Here is a 23,077-nt window from a genome sequence, read left to right as displayed (position 1 = left end):
AGGAAGATATGCTTCAGGATAGAGTTCCCAACAAAATCATTTAAAAGTAGAGGTGGACCCATTACTTACAAGCTCTGTTACTAGACAGCTTCTCGATAAACCTAGGACAGGTCAGGCAAATTGTCAACCACCACAGCTAAGGCAGTCGCATGGGTACATACCATTAGCAATATACTGTCTAGTATCTATAATTATATTTTACCAGTCTATTTACAAAAATAATATGGTTTCTTTTGCACATTCCTTTGATATGTTCCCCACTATATTGCAAAATTATGCTTGTTAGTTAATATGAGACATCTGTGTGCTTTCAATAGAAACATTCCCCCGCACCCTCCCCCCAGCTGAAACAATTTTTGATGGCGTTCTCTGTTATTTTAGTGTAAATGAAGATAAAATGGAGTAACATCAATTCTTAATTGTAATGTTGAATAAAATTTAACATTTATTAGCATGTTTTTTCTTATGATGAAACATGGGGATAAGGCCAAAATGAAATATTTTAACCAACATTATGGGCCAAATATGGTTTGAATACCTAAGTGCTGCCTATATTATTATACACTTTACAGATGATACGTAAACAGTTGTGAACAGTTTACCTCCAAAAATCTCCATTTTCTCAGACTTCCATTATATCTCAACTAGTCTAGCAGCTTCAGTGTTTAATATAATATAATATAATATAATATAATATACTTAAAATCAATTCTTGAAAGTTCACAGAGTCAACAAACATTTTTAAATACAAATTAATACATTGTCCTCAAGATGAAACAAGAATATATTTAATATAACTAGGTTTACAAAAAACATTACATGAATATTTTCTTAGTTAGTAAGCTCTGGAATGGTTTGCCTAGGGAGATCATAAAGTCTCTTTCCCCAGAAATCTTTGGGCTTGTCTACACTACCTCCCTACTGCAAAGGGAGGATGATAAGTAGGGTGTTAGGAGTTTACTAATGAAGTTCTGTGGTACATATGCAGCACTTCATCAATCAAATTCTCCCCCATGGCAACTCCAAAGTGTTAAACTTCGAAGTGCTGTCTTGCATCTTCCATGGCTAACCCGCCAGTACTTCGAAGTGCCTGGGCAACTTTGAAGTCCATTTACTCCTCAAAACTTTGAACTTTGGAGTTGCTAATGAAGTGCTGCATAGGCACCACAAACAAGCCCTTTAAGTCCTGGCTTGACAAAGTCTGGCTGGGATGATTTAGTTGGGATTGGCCCTGCTTTCAGCAGGAGATTGGACACAATGACCTCTTGAGGTCTCTTCCAACCCTACGATGCAATTATTCTAACATTAAAGGATCAGGTCTTGTATATGGGAGATATGAAGATTCCCTTTTCAAAATAAATCCCCACCGGGAAGGAAAATGCAAGGACATACACGCTATTCAGTAGAAGATGACACAATCAAAAGAAGAAAAGGAAAGGAACAGAGCGAATTTGTCCAAGAAGAATGCGCTTCAAGGCTATCCCACCCAGAAGATGGAGAAGTAGGTATGGAGATGGCTAGAGACTCCCTTCTGAAGAGGACAAAGGACCAGCAATCCCAAGAGGAGTGTTTGCTTCATCAGCAAGTCTTGTAATTCCAAGAAAAAATCATTATAATTCGACAGTATTTTTGAGAGCCCTATGGTGAGTTGCATTATATATATTACCCTTCTTTATTTTTTTATTAATCAAGTCCTGTGTCAGATACTCCATTATCTTGCCTAGGATTAATGTCAGACTCACAACTCTATAATTACTTGAGTCATCATACATACTCTTTTCAAATATTGGCACAGCAATAGCTTTCTTCTACCCTTCTAGAATTTCCCCAGTGTCCCAAGTCTTACTAAAAAATTAGCATGAACCGTCCAGCTAGCTCTTCAGCTACTGTTTATAAAACTCTTGCATGAAGGTTATCTGGACCTTCTGATTTAAAAATGTCTAATTTTGACTTAACTGGCACCACAGAAATTTAGCAGGATAAATCTCATGACTGAAATATTGGTATCAAGGGCACAGCTTGTTTAGGTAAAACATGTAGGAGAAAGAGGGAAGGAAGTGTTGAATTATAAGTCCAGAATATATATAGACACATACACACAGTTTTTTGAGGTACAAAAAGAGGGACATCAGGTGAATGTCATGGTAGCAATCTAGTATATACTGTGAAATTGGGAAAATTGAGGTACATGAGGCATTACTGGAACAAAAACCAGAAATATTCAAAACATAAAATCTGGTAGCAAATGGTAGACTCTAACTACCCTGATATCTGTTGGAAAAGTAATATGGCAAAACATAAATCTCCACTCTTATAAGCATACTCTTCACTCCATTATCCAAGTCTTTAATGAAAATATTGAATAGTAACAGAGCTGGGACAGATTTTTGAGGGACACCACAAGACACCTTCCTCCAGTTTAATGGCAAGCCATTAATAACTACTTGTTGAATATGGTCTTTCAATCAGTTTTGCATCCCCATTATAGCAATTTCTCTACAGTTTCCCCCTAGTTTGCTAATGAAATGTCAAGAAAAACCTTTCTAAAGTCAAGATAGCATATCTCCCCACTCCTGGTCATGATCAGTAGGCCAGTAACTCCACCAAAGAAAGAAATTAGGTGTGGCATACGAAGGAAATAGTGACTAGAATAGTGAAAGCAAGAGCAAGTTTGAAGGCGATGGATAAGATCTGGAAAAGCAAAGCAATTAGCTTAGGAATGAAACGAAGCAACTTGAAATCATGTGTATTCAGCAGCATGTTGTATGGATGTAAGACATGGGTGATGAAAGATTCGAAAAGAAGAATATTGGTGTTCGAAAGAAGTTGTTATAGAAAGATTCTAAGAACAGGATGGATGCAGAAGGTCAATAATGAGGAATTATATAGAAAGATACAACCGAAAGAGAATCTGCTGCAGAAGGTTATAGAACGGAAGCTACAACTATTTGGCATATTTGCAGACAGAATGACAAACAGAAAATCAAGACCCTGGCATTCACCATAATGGATGGTTCGAATAGGAGAGGCAGACCCCACAGAGAATGGACAGATGATATAGTAGTTTGGTGCAGCGCTAGTCTACAGAAACGAAGCCATTCTGCACTGGACAGGGAAAGGTGGAAGGAAATAGTGAGAGAGGAATCAGACACCAACGGGTGCTGAGCCCATGGTTATTGATGATGATGATGATTTGTTCTTGACAAACCAATGATGGTCTTATTGGCCTTATAAGCCTATTAAATTTAGGTACTTACAAACTGTGTGTTTAACTATTTGCTCCAGTTTCTGCAGATATTCAAGTCAGACTGACTGTCCTATAGTCCCCCACCTCATCTTTATTCTCCTTTTCAAAGATAAAAGGATAGTTAATACTCCATAACACTGAGAAGGCTGAAGTATTTAATGACTACTTTGCTCCAATCTTTACTACAAAAGCTAAATTGCGACAAGAAGAATAGAGAAAGAATTGATTAAATCATATTTATCTAACCTAGTTGTAAACAAGTTGTCAAGGCTTGACAAAATTCACCCCAGGGAACTTAAAAAACTGGCTAAAATAATCTTGGAACCAACGGTGATAATTCTGAAATCTCATGGAATTCAGATGAGGTCCCTGAAAGACACACATAGAATCTATTAAATATCTGTGACACCAAGATAGGAAGAATTGCTAACACTTTGTAGGACAGGATTGGAAGAGAAAATGACCTTGGAAAATTGAAGCATTGTATGAAATCAAAGTACCAAAATTCAATAAAGACAAGTAGAATGAAGTACATGAAGGCTTTGTCTACACTAGCATTGCACTTACAAAAGAGGCATGCAAATGAGGAAATTGAAAATGCAAATAAGGTACAGATTTACATACCTGTTACCTCATTTGCATATTTTCCTTTTGAAAGGAGAGCAGTGTAGATACAGCTCTTTCAAAAGTAAACCCCTTTTTCAAAAGAACCCTTCTTCCCTTTTCTTATGGGAAGGAGGGTTCTTCAAAGATGGGGTTTCCTTTCAAAAGAGCCATGTCTATGCTGCTTTTCTTCTTTTGAAAGAAGCTCTTTCGAAAGGATAATATGCCAATGCGTCACCAGATATGTAAATCTGGACCTCATTTGCGTGCCTCTTTTGAAAGCGCAATGCTCATGTAGACACAACCATAGAAATGAAAAATTGAACACACAACTGCAAAATGGAAAATAACTGGCTAGGCAGAAATACTGCTGAAAAAGATCTAAGAAAGGCATCAGAAACCCCTGCCACATATGCCACTCTCTATATTCAAGCCAATTGAGAGTGGCATGCAATAGAGGCTGCAGCCTCGCCCCTCCTCCACCATGCAACATGGAAGGGGCACATTGCAACATGCAACATGGGGTCAGGGCCTGAGCCCCTGCCATGGGAACCCTGCCTTTGCAGAATGGGTCCAGGGCCAGGGCCAGGGCCAAGGCCAGATTCCCTCCCACAGTGCCTCCACTAGAGCGCATTCTAGGCTGAAGCTCCAGCCATGGGGTCCCTACCTGAGCCACTGTTAGATTGGGTGGCTGCTCCCATCAGAGCGTGGGGCTGGAGCAACAGCAGGATCTGACCTGCCCTATGCACAGCCTGCAAGCAGCATGCACGAGGGCCCAGGGGTGCCCTGGCCAACCCCTTCTGCTCGCTGCACTAAATGGTAAAGAGTTGCATCTTTATTTATTCATCTATTCTTTAATGAAGTTGTCGTAAGTAATTAGTGACTTTAAAAATGATCACCAGCACTCAGACTGTACATAGAGGTCAAACAGTCAAATTTCAGCACTCCACCTCAGAAGTGTTACTAACCCCTGTTCTAAGGTTCATAGTGGATCACAGGTGGAATATGAACCAGTAATGTGATGAGGCTGTGAAAAGGGAAGTATCATTCTTGGGTTTATTAACAGGATTCTTGCATGAAAAACCCAAGAGGTAATTGTTTGACTCTACTCAGCACTAGCGAAGCATCAGATGAAGTATTTTCCTCTGTTATATGTACCTTAATTTAAGAAAAATGGGTACAATTTGGAGAGAGTCCAAAGGGAAGCTAAAAAGTGGTAACAAGCTTACCACACCTGACCTCCGAGGAAAAGTTTAATAAAAGAAAAGAAAAAAAAAGAAAGAAAGAAACTCTAGGAAAGTTTAGCCTTTCAGGATCTTTTTTTTTTTCTTTGAGGGACTCAACCTCATTCAACACACAAGGATGGATGATCTTCACAGAATTAGATGTGATTCTTTTTACACTCAATGTGCAGAAAATCTTATCTTCTTAACACCATCTGTACCCTGTGTTGAATAAGGAAGTACTCAATTCTTCAAGCATTTTTCTTTTTCATTCATCAAAGTAATATCTAAGCCCTGAACACATATAAATTATGTTATAGTTTATTCTCTTCCAGGGAATAGGAAGGGTTCCACTCAAAGGATTTCTTGTATTTGAAGAGGAGCTAGTGTAGAGATACTCTACTACCAGCTATACTCTACACCTTGAATATTTACAAACACTCCATGGGAAGAATTGCTACAGGATTTTCTCTCCCTCTATAAGGATAAGATTGAAATCAAACCATTGTTTTCCCTTCTCTCTGAGGGGTTTATGCTAACTGCTCAGAACTTTGTAGAGGTTGAACCTCTCTGGTTCAGCACTCTCTTGTCTGGCAATATCCATCATACAGCATGATTTTTGTTTGGCAGAAGTCCACTTATCAGCTGTGTGGCCAAGTTTCCTGTGGTTCAATAAAGTTTGTTCACAGCCACTCATCCTGGCCTTCAACGTTCTGTGCTATTATTTAGCTCTAATTTATCCCTAAATGTCTTCTAAGAGCTCAGTAAGCAATGGAATAGTGGGTGATACTGCTAACCTATATTGACATCCCGTGATCTGGCAAATTGTCTCATTTGGCAGGTTCCAGGGTGCTGAACTAGAGAGGTTCTACCTGTACTGAATGAGTAGGAACAGTTCTCTCCGTACCTCTGACTTCAAGGAGAGAATTAGGATGGAGCCTGCCTTGCTGCTGGTAGTGTTGATAGCAAGCCCACTGGACAAATGTTCACTTTCCTAGGCCCCAGTGTCCTACTTATAAATTACTCTAAAGTTAAAGATTCAGCAATTAAACTAAAATTAATGTAACCAGGAACTGATTAAATTTACTAGAATAAATACACTCAATCCTGCCTTGAAAGCATATTTATTCAATGGACAATTGCCTTTTAGCAATGTGTTCTAGAGAAAAAAATCTCATTTACTTGATGAATTGCATGCTAGTTCAGCATCTTAAAGAAGAAATGAATCACAATATGTAAGGTTATTGCACAGCAGAGCATATCACTTGCAGAGAACATGTTACCATTGTTTGGTCTAGAAGTAAGCATCTAGTGCTTATGACCATAAGAAAACTTTACTCCTACATATGGGATCTATTCAGAATAAATTAGTATATGGTTCTGTGAGCTAAGGAATTTCTACAGCTCTTCGTGCAAAGAGTCTGTCTGTGATGCAGAAGCCCTATTATGAAGTGTATCCCACAATAACAGAGTGCCAGCTTCACAGATATGGCTTTTCACCCATACTTCCATTAATGCAAATCTTAAGATCAACATTTCATGTCCCCTCCTAATGAATTTCAACTTCAAATCTGAATTATTGAATAAAAAAGTCAGGTGACAAGTTGATCCATACCAACAACTGTGACAGGGGAGATCATGAATAATGTAACAACTATCTTCATAGCAAATCAGACATTCATGAGTTGATCAGTTTCTTTATTATATTCATTAAACTTTAATCCTTGGTTTTCTACTTCCTATCAAGTTATTAAATCTTATAGGCAATTTTGCATAAGAGTACAGGTTGCACCTCTCTAGTCCGGCACTCTCTCGTCCAGCAACATCCGTAATCCAGCATGATTTTGGTTAGATGGATGACCACTTACCACAGGTGTGGGAAGTTTCCTGGGGTCCTGTAATGGTTGTTTATAGCCATCAGTTCTGGCTCTCAGTGTTTTGTGCTGTTATTTAGCTCTAAATTTACCCCTAAATGTTTTCAAGAGCCCAGGAAACAATGGAAGTGTTGGCAATGCTGCTAGACAATACTGACCTGATGTGTTACAGCAAATTCTCTTCTTTGGCACTGGTCAGATCGTGAGGGCAGTGGACTAAGGAGGTTAAGCCTAAGGTGCCTTCTATGTTATATATGTGATGTATCAGTGAGCAACAGAATTTCTACTGAACAGAACCTAATGTTAACCTAGCAATTTTTTTTCAAAAATGCTTTCTGTTACAAAGGATGTTCTAACTCTATAAAAATATTTTTACGAATGGGGCAAAGAAGGGACATTTACACTAAAAAATACCTCACAAACATGTAATCAATAAAAGGTAAATCAGGACTTTCCAATGCAATAACTAAGTGGAGGCAATATTTAATTGCTAAAAAGCATTCACAGTGAACATTTCATATGAACACCATCTTCTCATCTGACGGTGCTCATTGTTGCTTGTTTCACAAGAAGAGCACTCTACAAAATGTCAGATGTAGTAGTAGGCATAATTTTGGTTTTGCCATTCAAACCTATCATTTTTGTCTGATTTCACGTCCACACATACAGCTGTCAGCTCTGAGGTGGTACTGACGGATGCTAAGGCTACCAGAATGGGAAACGGGGCTTAGTGATAGCTCACATACATAGCAATAATAATTCAATATGTTGAGATTTGGGAAAGTGATTCTGGGTCTCAGATCTCTCTGAGGTTGTACCTACATCTGAATTTTTATTTGGAATTAAGTAACTACCCTTTAAATGGATACTGAACCACAAATGTTTGTATTTTGGAATAAATGAGGATTTTGCGGAGAACAGGAAAACTAGAGCTGGCTAAAAAGTTTGGACAAATAATTTATTCATCCAAAAGTCCAGTTTTTATCAGTCCAAAACTAATTGTGGATTTCACACAAATGTACCAAATAATTTCAGCCTGTATACAAGGGAACTTTGGAACCATTTCAATCACAGGAAGAGTATGTGGCAGAGTTAGGTTCAGTTTCCTCCTTTATCTGATGTGGAACAGAGACTTAGATATGGGTCTCCTGTTGGACTCGGTGACCTCCTGAGATCCCTTCCAGCCATAAGATTCTATGATTCCCACCTTCCAAGTGAGTATGGGTATATGGCATACTCTGGAGCAAGTCCATTTCAGTCTCTTCAGTTGAAATTGTTGCACTATGTAATCAGTTACGTGGGGGCACCAGTACCATCTGCTCTGCAAACTCCTGTCTGATTAATTTAGTCCTTTAAAATTTCCAGGAATACAACGCTGCAGTCGAATGAAAGGTTGTTTTTACGTTGTTTCTCTAAGAAAGTAGATTTTTCTTTTTTTAAGATCAAAACTGATTTTCTAAAGTTCACTGTCAGTTCTGATTTTTTTAAAAAATCAAGTTTAATTCAAGTTATTTTCCAAGCTCCATTCCAGGCTTGCCTTTATTAACGTGCTAAATACCTAAAGTTACTTGAGGTAAAATGTCCAGTGATTTGGATATAACATGCATTACCTACTGAGTTAATGAGATGTATGTTGCACAATTAATTATTTCCATGCCAGAATGTACAGTATGCAAAAATGCTTCTTTGTTCTTCAACATAAATGTTTTATGTTGAACATCACAGTTCTTAATATCTCAGAAAAACATGTGCATGTCATAGATAAATTTTTATACCTAGTCACTTGATGCTTACCATCACAAGTTGGCAGTGGGTGGCTCCACCAATGGTTTTTTTCACATAGGAGAGGTTCTTCATGGCTCAGCCTATATCCTGGATCACAACTAAATGATACAGTAGAGCCAATAGAGAAGTCATGACCATAACGACGTCCATGAACTGGTATGCCAGGATCCAAACAAGAATAGGTGTTAACTGTTACACCTGGAATACAGAAGAAACATGACAAAAATCTAAGCTTTTTAAAAAGCATTCAACTGTGCTGGAAAAAGGAAAAATCAAAGCACAATGATAGCATATATTCAGTTAAGTTATCATCAGCCTATGTTTGTGTGTGTAACTGCATGGCCTAATATCTTACATTCACTTGTTATGTGAACAGCTGCACAAGATGAGGGCAAAGAGAGCTGAAGAGAAAAGAAACAAGAGGCAGGTTAATTTTAGATGTGTCACAAAATCCAAATCTTTTAAGTTTGTTTCTCAACAAGAAAGACTGATTGTGCATAATTCCAGTATGAATGAACAGTAAGGGAAAGACACAAAAGAAAAAAAAATCAATTACTTCAGTTAAGGAGAGAAAGTTCATTAGCAGACCTGTACGAATAAGAATGATATTTTGTACAAGTCTAGCTACCAAGAGAAATGTATATGTTCAGAAAACAAACATCTATTTCTGATTTTATTTGCTATTCAGAATCTCATTTAGTTGGTTAGTTGATTTAGTAACTTTTTTTTTGGTTGTTTGTTTCTTTTATTCAGTTTGTTTTGGTTTTGTGGCAATATGAAGAATCCATTTTACTGCCAAAAGTGTTATAATGGAAAGAAAATAAATCAAACTAAAATCCTTAATGGAATCTAGGAAACTCCTCCCAGATCTTCGAAAAGAAGGCATGAAAGATTGCACTGCTTTTGAAATCAGTATGAGTAGTGGAATAAGTTTACTCACAAGAGATAAGTAAAAGTGAAATGGATGGAAAAAAGAATGATTGGGCAAGGCTTTCCTCCTCTATCCAAACAAGGTGGAAGTAAAATAAGTTCAATAGCACAGAAAAATGAAAGCACAGAAAACATCAGGGTCCAACAGTATGGTGAAAAAACTGGAGGCTGTAAAGAAGCCATTATTAATTAATACAAGCCATATAAGAAAATCAGAAGTTTGGTTCTCTGAAGAACATAAGGTGAACCAGGAAGAATCAGATGAGATGGAAAGAAATAACAGTGTGAATATTAGATAGTACTATCTAATCAGATAACCTTTCTGTATGGTAAACAGGACACATTATTGAAGCATATTTCCTCTTTATGAAGAATAACATTAAGATGTAGTTCCCGGTCTAACATATTGTAACTTGAATCCATATTTCATTACTAATAGATCATTTTAGAAAACCAAAAATCTTATTATAAAGACACTTTTAAATAAAATCAAAGATATGGTTAAGTTCTAATAGAAAAGACAGACTACTTTAGTGGTACATTATATATAATGGGCTGAATTTGTATTATGAATTTTTCAGTTATTAAAGCGTAGACTTTTGCCCCTCAAGATATATGTATATGCTACATAAAGGAGAATGTGTGCTGAAATGGTGGGAACCTTGGAAGAATTTGAATGGATGCATACAAAATTCTGAATTTTAGTTGTGATAAGATGAGACACTATTTATGTGTCTGATTCAGGTCCTGCTTCATGACAAAACTTAAACATGTGCTTGACTGTAAATAGGTTTTAAAGTTCTATTGAAGTTATCTGCTCAAATCCTGCCCTATACATCTGTAACTCCTTTCCTGAACTAAGCCTCAGTATTTTGGTTATTGGGGATGTGTGGGTCACACCATAAACTTCTCTGAGGCTCATCAGTTTATTGTCTACACTGTGATGAAGCCTATATCAAAAGTGCACGACCATGAATCTAGCATATAATTCCCTCATTCTCTCCCCAAAATGCAATATTGCTTTGGAGAATACCTCCAATACCATCTCCCTTTTGTCTAAGATCGATTTTATGCATCAATATATTTTATACAGTTACACCTGTAACAATATATGGGTCTCAACTATTATTAAACTTTATACTATAAGTAAATGCAAACTGAACAATATATTCCTTACAAGAGAAATTATCCAGGTCATTAATGGAAAAATATTCCTTAAAAGGTAAAATCAGCTTAAAAATGTATATTGAGAGTAGTTCCATGTGTAATTTCTTAGTATTTTGTTCTTTTTTAAAACCACTAATTCGCTATACAGTAAAATAGCATGATACGTGCCATATTTTAAGAAACAGAGAAAACAAAAAATAATGTAAAATTGTGTACGCAAACTGGCTATGGTTACATTAGTGAGTTTTGTCCACAAAACTCACGTTTTGTGGACAAAACTGGTGGAACAGCCGCACACAATATTCATTTTGTCGAGAGTTGGTCAACCAAACTCAGCACTTTTGCCAGCAGCATTCTGCCTCTCAGCCATGAGGCATAATGTTCCCTTTGACAGATTCCGTTGACAAAAAAGCTGTGTGCATGCTCTGTGGAACCGTCTCTTGACAGACAGGCATCCAGAACAACGGGCAGCTCTATCTACTGTGCTTCTAGATACCTGTCTTGTTGAGAAAGCAGCTGGGCAGTCTGGCCGCTCTGCTGACAAAGCAGAGCACTCTCCCAACTGGCTTTTGTGTGTGGCGCACTCTGTTGACAGAAGTTTTGTCAGGAAATCTCTTCTGACCGTGACTTCTGTCGACAGACTGGTGTAGTGTAACCACAGCCACTGTGTTTAGTGATAAGGTTATCAGGCTATGTCTACACTGCAGGGTTTTTCAGAAATAACTTATTTCAACATCCTAACATTGAAATAATTTATTTCTGAAAAGAGCATTCACACTGCAAGAGCATTTTGAAATTCAGCATCCATCCAAAAGAGCCCAATTTTGAAATAAGAGCAATGTTGGGATGCCGTCCTGTAGGCCAATTAAATTGTAATTATATGTAATTTATATGTAATTGGCACACTGAGCCAATTCAGAAATTAAAAGTTGGGGTGTGGGGGGGAAGGCAGGGGCAGCAAAAGTCATTTGTTTTGGTGGAATTACTACTCAGAGTTAAATGTCCTGTTATTCTAGAATAACAAGCTTTGCAGTGTGGATGTAAGGTTTTGTTTTGTTTTTTTCATTTTTGTTTTCCTGAAAAAAGGGTTTTCTTTTTTCTGAAGGAAAAAAAATAGAGTAGTGAAGCCCCAAGTAACTTACCAATAACTTAAGTTCTCTAATGGTATTATCTCCACCGATTCCCACTCTTGGGTTGGTGTGGATGTGCAAAGTGGAGAATGTTAAGGTAAGTCAACAAAGGACAGATGCTTTATTAAGGAAAATTAAAGTAGGAACTCTTGAAGGCAAGAACTAGCAGAGATAACTTTTGTGAAAGTAGCTCAATTTTGCGGCCAATCAACTGCAAAAATGTCCTTTAAACACTTTCAGTTAATTCCATATATTACCTAACAAGAAATATTAATTCTCACAATTCACTTCCCAGAAAGCTGAAGCAGAGTACAGTGGAGAGATGGTGTGCTCAAATTCTGAACAGATACAATGACTTATGTCACTCATCTGTTGTTCCCCCAGGTGCATAAGGAAATGCACTGATGGATTTTGATGAAGTATCATCCAGTCAGTCTTTCTGGGATGAAAAGACACTGGCCTTTAAAAGACATCAAGGTAGATTAAAGATAGAAAGAATGAGGAAAACCCTTACTTCTCCATCAAGTACATGAAAAAGCTCCAGGAAGGAGAAATGCAAAACATTTTTGTAATGGTTAGCAGATTTTCTTAGATCAACTGCAGACTTTGCATAGTTCTTTATAGCAGTCTGATGTATGCAATAGAAATTACTTCTTTATAATATATTACTTCTTTATACACACACACACACACACACTTGGGATAATGTAAAGGAGTCACAACCCCTCTTAAGCAATAAGACAACGTAGGAAGTATTTTTGTACTGGTTCTAGTAACTATTATTGTGAGGAAAAAAAAGGAAGCAGAAAACTTATCTGCCTGATGCTACATTGAAGCCAAATACATTGAAGAAGGCATTCAAGAACAGCTAATTTGTGTGAAAACATGACCTATATAATGCTGCCAAGGTCAGTGAGTTATATAGTAGCCTGTTATATAAAGTGGTGTTCCCACAAAAGATCTAAGTTGATGTTCATTGAAAAACCTTTTTTGACAAGTGAATAAAAACTAAAAGATTATATGAATGCCGTCCTTCCTCCCACCTTGGAACACGTCTCAACAACTTCCTTGTGTAACTTGTAAGTTTCCCTAGATAGATACACACCATTGTATCTAAGATAGCAAATTACTGCTGAACAATGTAAATGAGAAAGTTTTTGTGATTTTTTTCACTTCAGTTTTTATATATTGCAATTTGAAGTAGGTGATCAAATATTAATGTTTATGAATTCACCCAGCACATATATTTTAAGTTTTAGATATGTTTACTATGATGTAATAATCATTAGAGCTATATAAAGAAAAATAACTAATATCCATGTATTTGAGGAGAGCTATAGGAAAAAAATCTCATTTGTGGGTCTAAAGTTAGGCACCTACATCCATATTTAGGCAACTGATAAATGGCCTAATTTTCAGACAGTCTAAGCAAACCAAACTCCCATTAGCTGTGATGAGGTACAGATACTCAGTGCCTCTGAAAATGAAGTTGATAATTCACATGTTAACGTATAGACATAAGCACCCAACCATGTTTGAACCTTAAAGCCTGTACTTCCATAATGTTATGATAGTTACTGATTCATATAATTTTGCATACAGAACAATGCATTGTACTGGCTGTAAAGGACAAAAGACAACAATGCATAAAATTCTCATCCTTTGGCACCAATCTCAGTCTTCTGTTTATTAAACTTGTAAACAGTAGGAATACAAAAGCAGAAGCAACAGACCCTAAGGTAATGTCTTGCATATTGTTCAGCAGTTAAATTGTTTTGACTGATTAAGGAAAGCTTTAACGTCTCTGAAGAGAATCCCACAAAATTGTCTTCAGCTGAATGCATGGTAGTGGTGGTTCAGGGTAGTGCTGAAGGGGACAAAAATGCACGTGTGTTTGTATGTGCATGGAAGTACATGTACGTGTCAATAGGGAGGGAAATACAGCATCCAGTTCAATATTACTCACTTTCATAGTGAATCTTGAATCCATTGTTAGAACGACTGTTGTCAGTTGTAAAGAGAAGGTAGATGAAATTGCTGCTACTGAACAGAAACTGTGGGACCTGTGTGCCATTGTAAGAACCCAGTAGAGGAGACAGGAGATTTGGTCCATCGTGAACTTCCAAAACATCATAATTGAGTTCAGTCTGAAATCTAGGGGGTGAGAAAAAGCACACACACAAAAATGTGTATATATATATATATATATGTGTGTGTGTATGTGTATATATATGCACATACAGACATACACATAGAAAATAGTCATATTTGACAAAATTGTTTTGATATAAACATAACATTTCAGATTTTAAATCTTACTCATATTAAATGTAACACATATGTACATGATGATTAACAAACCTAATGTAAATTAATATTATTTCAATAGCAAAGGTGCCAGGAATACATCTTACAGAGCATTCATGCCTCCCAGGGAGGATATAATGGATTAAAATTGTGCCATCAGCTCCAGCTAATCAATAATCTCCCACAAATAGAGTGTGCTCCCTTTTTATTTCCATTATAAGGTAATTCAAATAAAATTATGTGACACGTACAACGGATTATTTTTATCTATGAAACAACAAGAACTGACTCATACAGGCTATGTCTACACTAGCCCCTTCCTTTTGGAAGAAGCATGGTAATGACCTAGTTGGGAATATGCTAATGAAGCACTGCCATGAATATACAGCACCTCATAATGGTGGCCGCATGTGATTCGAAAGCACCACTTTGAATTGTATGCCGCCCATGTAGACGGGGGCCTTTCCAAAGGATCCCATGGACTTCGAAAGCTCCTTCTTCCTATTGGCTACATCTACCCTAGCCAAAAACTTCAAAATGGCCATGCAAATGGCCATTTTGAAGTTTACTAATGAAGCACTGAAATACATATTCAGCGCCTCATTAGCATGCGGGCGGCTGTGGCACTTCGAAATTGATGCGGCTCACTGCCGCGTGGCTCGTCCAGATGGGGCTCCTTTTCGAAAGGACCCTGGCTACTTCAAAATCCCCTTATTCCTATCTGCTCAATTTCGAAGTGCTGTGGCCGCCCACATGCTAATGAGGCGCTGAATGCCATTTGCATGGCCATTTTGAAGCTTTTCGCTAGTGTAGACACGGCCATTTGGTTTACAGAAGAAGGGGCTTTCGAAGTCCATGGGGTCCTATTGAAAGTCCCCTGTCTACATGGGCAGTGCGCGATTGGAAAGTGGCATTTTCGAATCACATGCAGCTGCCATTATGCTAATGAGGTGCTGCATATTCAGGGATAACTTCATTAGCATCTTCCCAACTAGCTTATTACCATGCCCCTTCTGAAAGGAAGGGGCTAGTGTAGATGTAGCTATTCAGTATCTCTCTGGGATTAATACTATGAACATTATCCAAACAAATTATTTGAATAACTTCTCAGGGTAACATCCAATGTACAATACTATTAACAATACAGCTGGGGGCTGTTTTCTATTAAGGAGAGAAGTTTACACAGAATTTATGTATATTCAAAATCTGGTGCAGAAAAGCCTCAAGTTTCAAACCTGAATTTTTAAAGAGAGTGTCCTATAAGTAGGTACCTAAATAAACATAGCTAACTTGAGAAGATGCAAAGCCACTGCAGGACCTCTTGATTTTCATGGAACTCGAGTATGCCCTGCACTTCTGAAACAGTTAGGTGCTTTAAATGTGGTATTAGCAACCCAAATGAAATTATCCTTGTCTATAAATTTTGATTTAATTAACTTCAGTGGGGAAACAGAATCAACCCTATGGTATTATTCGTAAATATTTATAGTATTTACAATATTAATTCCCATTGTCATTAGAGCAAGTTTTACTAAGTTTACTGAGAAATAAACACAAGAAATATGGCAATGTGTTCTTTGAGTAATATAAGACACAAATGACATAGGCATGCTTTTTAACAGAAACCTAATCTGAAGATTCACCAATGCAGTCTGTAAGTAAGATCTAGAGACCTTTGGGGTTTGGATGAGAGTGCACCAGTTAAGGTTTAATTGAGAGAAGACAGAAGTGATGGTATGGAAGGGAAAGTGTACATGGCATTGCAGGGGATGGTTTCCACTCATGCACTTGAGGGATACATTTGTCAAGGAAGTGTAGAGCTTCTGGACAGCACATTATTCTTGAAGTCTCAGCAGCAATCAGAGGCCCAAAGCATCTTTTTACATCTACATTTAATTAGTTCAGCAGTTCCTAAACTATGTTCCAACAGAACACTGGTGTTCTGTGAGCTATGGCAAAGTGTTCTGCCACTGAAACTGAGTAATGGTGATCTCTTCCCCATTCTCAGGAAAAAAATAAATTTTGGGTTGGAATGTTCCCAATTTTACAGTTTTCTTGAAATGACCACACAGTAACCAATTTGATATGTGTTTTGTTAATGTCTGGTTTCATTATTATTTGTTGAATTACGTTTACTGTAAAATAATGCAATGAATATTATTATGAAATATTTTCAATTAGTAATGTTCTTCGTAGATAGTATGATGATGATGTAAAAAACACAGTGTTCCGCAGAAAGCGCCATGACATTCAAGTGTTCCACAACCGGAAAAAGTTTGGGAACCACTGAACTAGCCGATTGAGATGCATCTCTCCAAAGTCAATCTTGCAATTTACATGTTCTCAACTGTACTGTAAAGCACTCTATACTGATGTCCATTAAAAGATAAGTAAACATCAAAAATTCTGTGTCTGACATTCTAGTTATTCCTGAAGTATGAGCATACAGCTACCCAACCAGTTGTCATGGTTAATAGAGTGGTTGTATTTTTTAATATACTACAGAAGCCAAAGACCAAGAAAATGTCCAGTGAGATGATTTAAGGAATCAGGTTACACACCCTGCTATCCTTCTTGACATTGAGCAGTGGCATGTGATTCTGCGATAGACTGCTTGGAAAACAGGGTCAGAGACAAAGAAAAAGGAATGCAGCTGAGCTGGCTGCAGAAATTAGTGGGTGTTAAAAATCATCGTTGGAAATAATTATCCAGTAATTTTACATTAAAGAGTATTTTAAACTGAGTCATTCTTGTGGCAGTCCAGGGTGGGAATGAAAGATATTTCATGGATTAGGTTAAATTAGCATTGCCTTAGAATTTAGAGGTTTGTGCTGCAGAATTTAGAAGTCATTGACATGGCATGTGGTCCCATTTGATGTGGAGTACCTGGGGCCCCATGTATAGATCTGACCTAAAAGGGTTGGGGAAAAGTGCAGATAGGGCTTTTTACAATGTAAAACACTTGTTCTCTAGAGGCCACACTAGCTTCATACTTGCTTTTGGGTGTTGAAACTACCTTTCATACAGTCATCTCCAATTCCCCCTGCCTAGCCACATATAAAGTGGAGGAAAGCACATGAAAGAGGGGAAAAAATCTCTACAATGCCACCTGCCTGGGTTTCTCTTTTTCTGCCCAGATAATCAGGCCAGGGAAGCATGACAGTAAAGGTTAACCTGTGACAATGAAGGAAGACTCTGATGAGATTAAGAGGGTGACTTCCCCTATCAGAAGGCCCAAAACAGGTGTATGCAGATGAAGGCAAATATGTGAAAAAGGAAGGAGAAGGTGAAAACAAATGAGCATTGACTAGAGGAAACAGGGAGGGATGCCTGGATAAGAAGGACTGGGTCTACATGTAGGGTCTATGAGGGTTTTGTTTAAACATTTCAGGAAGGTAAAGAGATTACTTCCTTTGGTACTTGGAGGGCACAGTCACATATTGTAACTCTTCTAGTAGTTTTTCTTTTCCACCCACATTCTGCTTTCTCCTTACCATCTCATACTCCCTTACTGATTACCTTCCTGAGAGGGAAGGAGTTTGGGAACTGCAGAACAAACAGGCAAGCCAACCAAAGCCCATTTTGTGTTCTTGGCTTTGGGCCCGTTTTACAGTTCTTCTCTAATGGCTCCTTCCTAATTTTTTTAAATAACATTCCCAAAACAATAAAACACTAAAAACCTCACCAGTATCTCAAAAGTTAATCTGTAAACCCTGTTTTGCTACTGTGTTTAGTTTTATTGAACACTCATAACATCCCTTAAACAGAGGGGGGGGGACACCTATAAAGTTACTTGAGTAAAAGTGCAGCTGTTTTTACTTCTTGTTTTTACTTGAGTACAATCTAGATGTGATGTGTGTGTGTGCACACATGCATGTGTGTGCACTTTTACTCACATAACTTTCCAGAGTGGTACTGGTGACTTGTAATTGAGCACGTCATCACCCCTCACCCCCAGTGCAGTACGCTTTTACTCAAGTAACTTTTTTGGCACTTTTTTCACCTCTGCCCATAAAGTATTTTGTGGGAATCCAGCGCATTTAACCAAAAACAAAAAAGAAAAGGAAACAAACAAGCAACAACAACAAAACCTATATCTAGTCTCTTATTTTTGTCAGAAGTACCAAGCATTTCAGTTACCCAGACAAAACAGAGCAAACATTAAGACATATGTGTGTTCACAACGGGTGACCTTATTTTTAAGAAATAGCCTATCAAACCAATGCCATGTCAGGACTTGAGCAGTATTTCCAGCCGCACAGAGAGTAATCTCATTAATCAAATGTGCTTGGTATGCTGATCAGCAGTGAGACGATTAGCAGCAGTGACATTTAAATTGTCATAATTAGGCTTCAAGATTAATACCGCAAGAGGAAGAGTGGCAATTCACATTTCTCTTTGCTATTCTTTGAAGTCAGTCTCTGAAGGTGCAGACTCAAAAACAAACAAAAAAATCTCATTGTCACAGCTGTCTTTGTCACCAGGAGTAGAAACTTCAGAGACAAGAAATTCATAAAAACAAATGCATGTCTGGGAGATCTCAAACCATACAATTAATGTATTTTCTGTATCTGTGGATGTCTCTTTATTCTACCTGTTACCAAGATATTTATGCCATGATGTTTGAAAACAGCAGATTTCTGGGGTGGAGCTACAAAATTATCAGACTTGCAGGCCTGCAGATGGTCAAAGTCACAGGGGAAGGAGAAACCATAGGAAGAGGAATGAATTCAGAGTGACATGGAGTGAGAATGGGAACCACTGTGCAAGTAACATGCCACAAAGCTGAAAGGTTAACGTGGCTTATTTTTATATGAAATACGACAAAGAGTGCTTAGCCATGTAGAAGATGCATACTAGAGGCATGTAAAGATTTTAAAACTGCAAAATGAATAAAATCAGGTATATTCTGTCCCAATTTTGCCCCACTCAAAAAGCAATAAGAACCCATAACTAATAAGTTTAAACTTTTATCCTATGCCTACATTAGAGGGTTTTGCTGACAAAACCAGGGTTTGGTTGGCAAAACTCGTGGAGCATTCACACACAAAATGTGTTTTGTTGATAGTATGTCAGCAAAACTCAGCACTTTTGTTGACAGCCTTCTGCCTCTCTGCCATGAGGCAGAACACCTTTCTTGACAGAATTTGTCAATAAAAAGGCAGTGTGGATTCTCTGAGGGGCCCTTTGTATTTGTTTATTTTAAGTAAACATGACCACAGTGAATTATTTGCATGAACAATGAATAATCATGAGTAAAAATGAAATAAAATCAAACTTAAATTAAAAGATGGCAAGGGCAACTGCACTGTAATGTACTTTTCACCAGCATAGGTAAAAATGCCCATCGTATTTTTTCCACAAAAAAACAACTTTTGAAACAAGCCCAAGTGTGAGAACAAGATGTATTATTGTTTTTAAAATGAGTAAGTATTACAGCACCGTGATGGTAAATCAGTTGTTACAGATGAAATCTAAAATGTCCTCTTATTTAAATGAAATAAGATCAGCAGAGAAAAGTCAGCAGGTTTTAGTGTATTTGGTAAGTAATTGCAATATAACTATTTTCCCATATTTTAATTAGCATTAAACTACTATCATTACTAAACTTTAGTTCTTCAAAGACTTGCTCATGTTTTTGACTTAAGCATTTGTGCAGTCTCAGTGATGTTAGAGGACTGCTCATTTGTTTAAATTATCAAAGTGTGGGTTTTTACAGTATCTCTGGTCATCTGCATTTTTTCCCCGTCTTCTTCAAGTGATCTCCAATATACTCTGGTTTAGAGCACTACATCATATTAAACAGATTTCTCCACTGACTTCAAAGGGAAGTCCTACCAGAAATAATGATAGTTCACTTGGGCTCCATATATAACATATTCTTATGCACATTACACAGGTTAAACAAATCAGTTGTCATTATATTATATTATATTATATTATATTATATTATATTAATCACAGACTTGATTCAGAAAAAATAGGGAAAGCCAATGACATCATATTCTTAGATGGTTAGAAAATCTATGGGATTTGCAAAATCTAAGTTTGCATTTTGGCATGTTTTATGATGAATGGACGTAAATAGACACCTTACGCTACATCTACACTACCACGGAAGATTACCCAGCTCAAGGTTGATCTATTGGGGTTTAATTTTGCATGTCTAGTTTGGATGCATAAAATTGAGCTCTCAGGCATAGCAGTCGAGAAGCTCTCCCTTTGACCATCCCCTTTGACAGAGAAGTTAGCCAATAGCCAGATAGGTCGATTTTAGTTACACAATTGGTGTAGCTAGAATTGCGTATCTGCAATCGATTTTCTTAGGCTAGTGTACACATAGCCACTGGTTTCACAAAAGAAGCCTACTAGGAAGCTCCTTACCTAAACTAGTCCATAGAAAATGCCATGATGTCAGTTGTGTGCTAAGCATCAGACATTTCTTGGGGATAAGGACTGCTTTCTACTACACACCTATTTTTAGTCCAGTGGTATGCTGCATAGCAGGCCAACATTTGAAGTCCATTTTAGGAGGAAGAAGGGGTTTGCACGAGGATCTACCACACCAAGACAGGAGGACCATAGTTAACTTTTTTTTTGTTTTAATTAAATGGATCAGGGCCCCTCACTTCCAGGTATTGCTCTGAGCTCCAAACTACAGAATCATTCTCCTGCTTGCTCTCACTCAGGCCTAATACTGAAGCTATTCTACTATAGTTAAACTAATGAAATTATCATTTGGGAGAGAAAAAAAAACAGTGAAAGAGAAAGCAACACACATAGATGATGACTTTGTTGCCAGGTACTTAGATCAGTCATCTGGAAAGTGGAAGAACCCATAGTGGTGTGGATTTTCTTCCCCAAAATAGGGCCGAGATTTTTTCTGATTTTACAATTTTTTGTGATTAAAAGTGCTTTTGATTTATTTTAATTTAACTTAAACAAAAAGGCAGCCTCAATTTTCCAGAAGCTTCTTTTCCTTGTCTGTGGAGGGGGGCAGCCACAGAAGTGATATACTAGCTCTGCACTGCCCACCCCTCAACATGTGGAATTCCACCTTCCTCAGAGGGCTGTGTTTCTAGGAGAACCAGTCATGTAGAATGAACTCTGCACTTCTCTGTAGGAGAATGGCAATCCCCTCGCAGAGGTGTCTTTGGACACATGACTGTCTGATCTTATTTATTTTATTTAGTTTATTTATGATTATCACGGGGGGGGAGGGGAATCCTGTCCTCACTGAGTTCAGAGGTGTTAGGATTTCACCTGACATGTTGATGGAAAAGATTAGAAATTGAAAACCTAAAAGCTGGACTAATATTCAAACATTCAGTAGGGTCTTTGGTTTAAAAGGTGCTGTATTACAACGTAATAAGCAGTCCTGTAGCACCTTAGTTCTGAGGCAGTGGGTCTTACCCAGGAAAGCTTATTACCTAATCAATAAATTGTTTTAAATGTGCTAGAGGACTGCTTGTTATTTGTGAAGCTACCAACTAACAAGTCTACCACTATGAATTCATTTCAACATAGCATTCTTTATTATGAGGGAAGTAATTATGTAAAAGAATTAAACAGTTTTGTTGATGAATAATTTATAATTTCTATACTCAAGTTTCCTTTAGATTTTCCTTTCCTTTGGCAGATTCCAACTTCTTCATATCCATACAGTCTACAAATAATACCATTTTGGATCCAATTTAACATTACCCATACAGGCAGTCTGAGCCTGACATGTATCCCATTACAGAATCAGTACTTTAGAAACAATTAAAACATAACTGGAGGCATTTTGCTACATACATAAAAACAAAATTAATAAAACATCCCTCTAAAAGAAAAGGTCATACATGCATAGCTCAACGGTAATAATACTTTATCAGCAAAAAATTAACCTTTTTAGATACATGAAACATTTAAATTAGGGCAGACAGGCTAAAATTAAAAACAGAAAGAGGATTTTCAAAAGGTCTGCAGTGATTTAGGAGAATGCTTCCCCATAAAAGCCAAGAGAATTTATGCTTGGAAATTACTCCTTTGTGGCTTTTGAAAATCCTTCCCAATAAGGCAAAATCCCTAAAAAACCATACTCCAATCGAACAGTAAGTGAAATTTATGACACAGAAAATTAACTTCTATTTATGGGTAAAATTAGAAAAAATATATCAAATAAGAAAAAAAAACATTTGTCAAGACCTTTCAAATGTAATTTTGATAGAGTGTCCTGGTTCAGCTTCAATCACCCACTCACAATTCAAGGAGTCTTTGTAGTACCCAGGCCAGCCTGGAGAGAGGATTACTCCACTGGGAGATGAAAAATGCCCACCACATGGAGCTGAAAACAAAATGATAGAAATAATATAATAATGGAGAATTATAGGTTGCAGATTAACACTGGCACCATTATTAAACACAATGCACACTAGCATTTAAATTTATTCTTATAGCAGATGTTTAAAGGACTTTTTTTCCCCTTATAGCTTAGGCCCCAAGCATATGGTGAACTTTCTAAGGCACACTGGGCCACCAACACAGTTGTCAAGACAGGGTCAAAGGCCTAAAAAGCAAAATTGTTCACGTGCTGTAAACATGAAAAATGACTGTTATATTTTAATATAAATACATCCAACATCCCAAAGACATGAATAGACCATCACAATACACTACTTCTAAATATATTTCCTTAGTTAGATCTTTTTAATAGAACCATGTATTTTGAAAATCATTAAACCATATGGAAAATCTTGGTTCTGAGTTTACTCCTTAGAACTTCCCATGGAGGCTGGTAAGTATCTCCTTTTGCACACGGGGAATTCG

The 23,077-nt window shown here is 37.3% G+C and overlaps 1 protein-coding gene across 3 annotated transcripts in view; it reads right to left on the bottom strand.

The window, feature by feature from the left end:
• CSMD3 (CUB and Sushi multiple domains 3) overlaps positions 1-23,077 on the bottom strand; it is a 1,166,921-nt gene that overhangs the window by 455,925 nt on the left and 687,919 nt on the right. For all 3 annotated transcript variants that reach the window (XM_074985642.1, XM_074985643.1, XM_074985644.1), the window contains 3 exons: positions 22,457-22,595; positions 13,926-14,113; positions 8,742-8,930 (listed from right to left, as the gene is read on the bottom strand). In XM_074985642.1, coding sequence (XP_074841743.1) covers positions 8,742-8,930; positions 13,926-14,113; positions 22,457-22,595 — 516 coding nt within the window. The remainder of the gene's footprint in view (positions 1-8,741; positions 8,931-13,925; positions 14,114-22,456; positions 22,596-23,077) is intronic.

Source organism: Carettochelys insculpta, chromosome 2, assembly GCF_033958435.1.
Source record: "Carettochelys insculpta isolate YL-2023 chromosome 2, ASM3395843v1, whole genome shotgun sequence".
In the NCBI taxonomy this organism is placed as follows: Eukaryota; Metazoa; Chordata; order Testudines; family Carettochelyidae; genus Carettochelys; species Carettochelys insculpta.
Note: the sequence above shows the minus strand (reverse complement) of the source record. Positions and strands in the feature narration are given on the sequence as shown.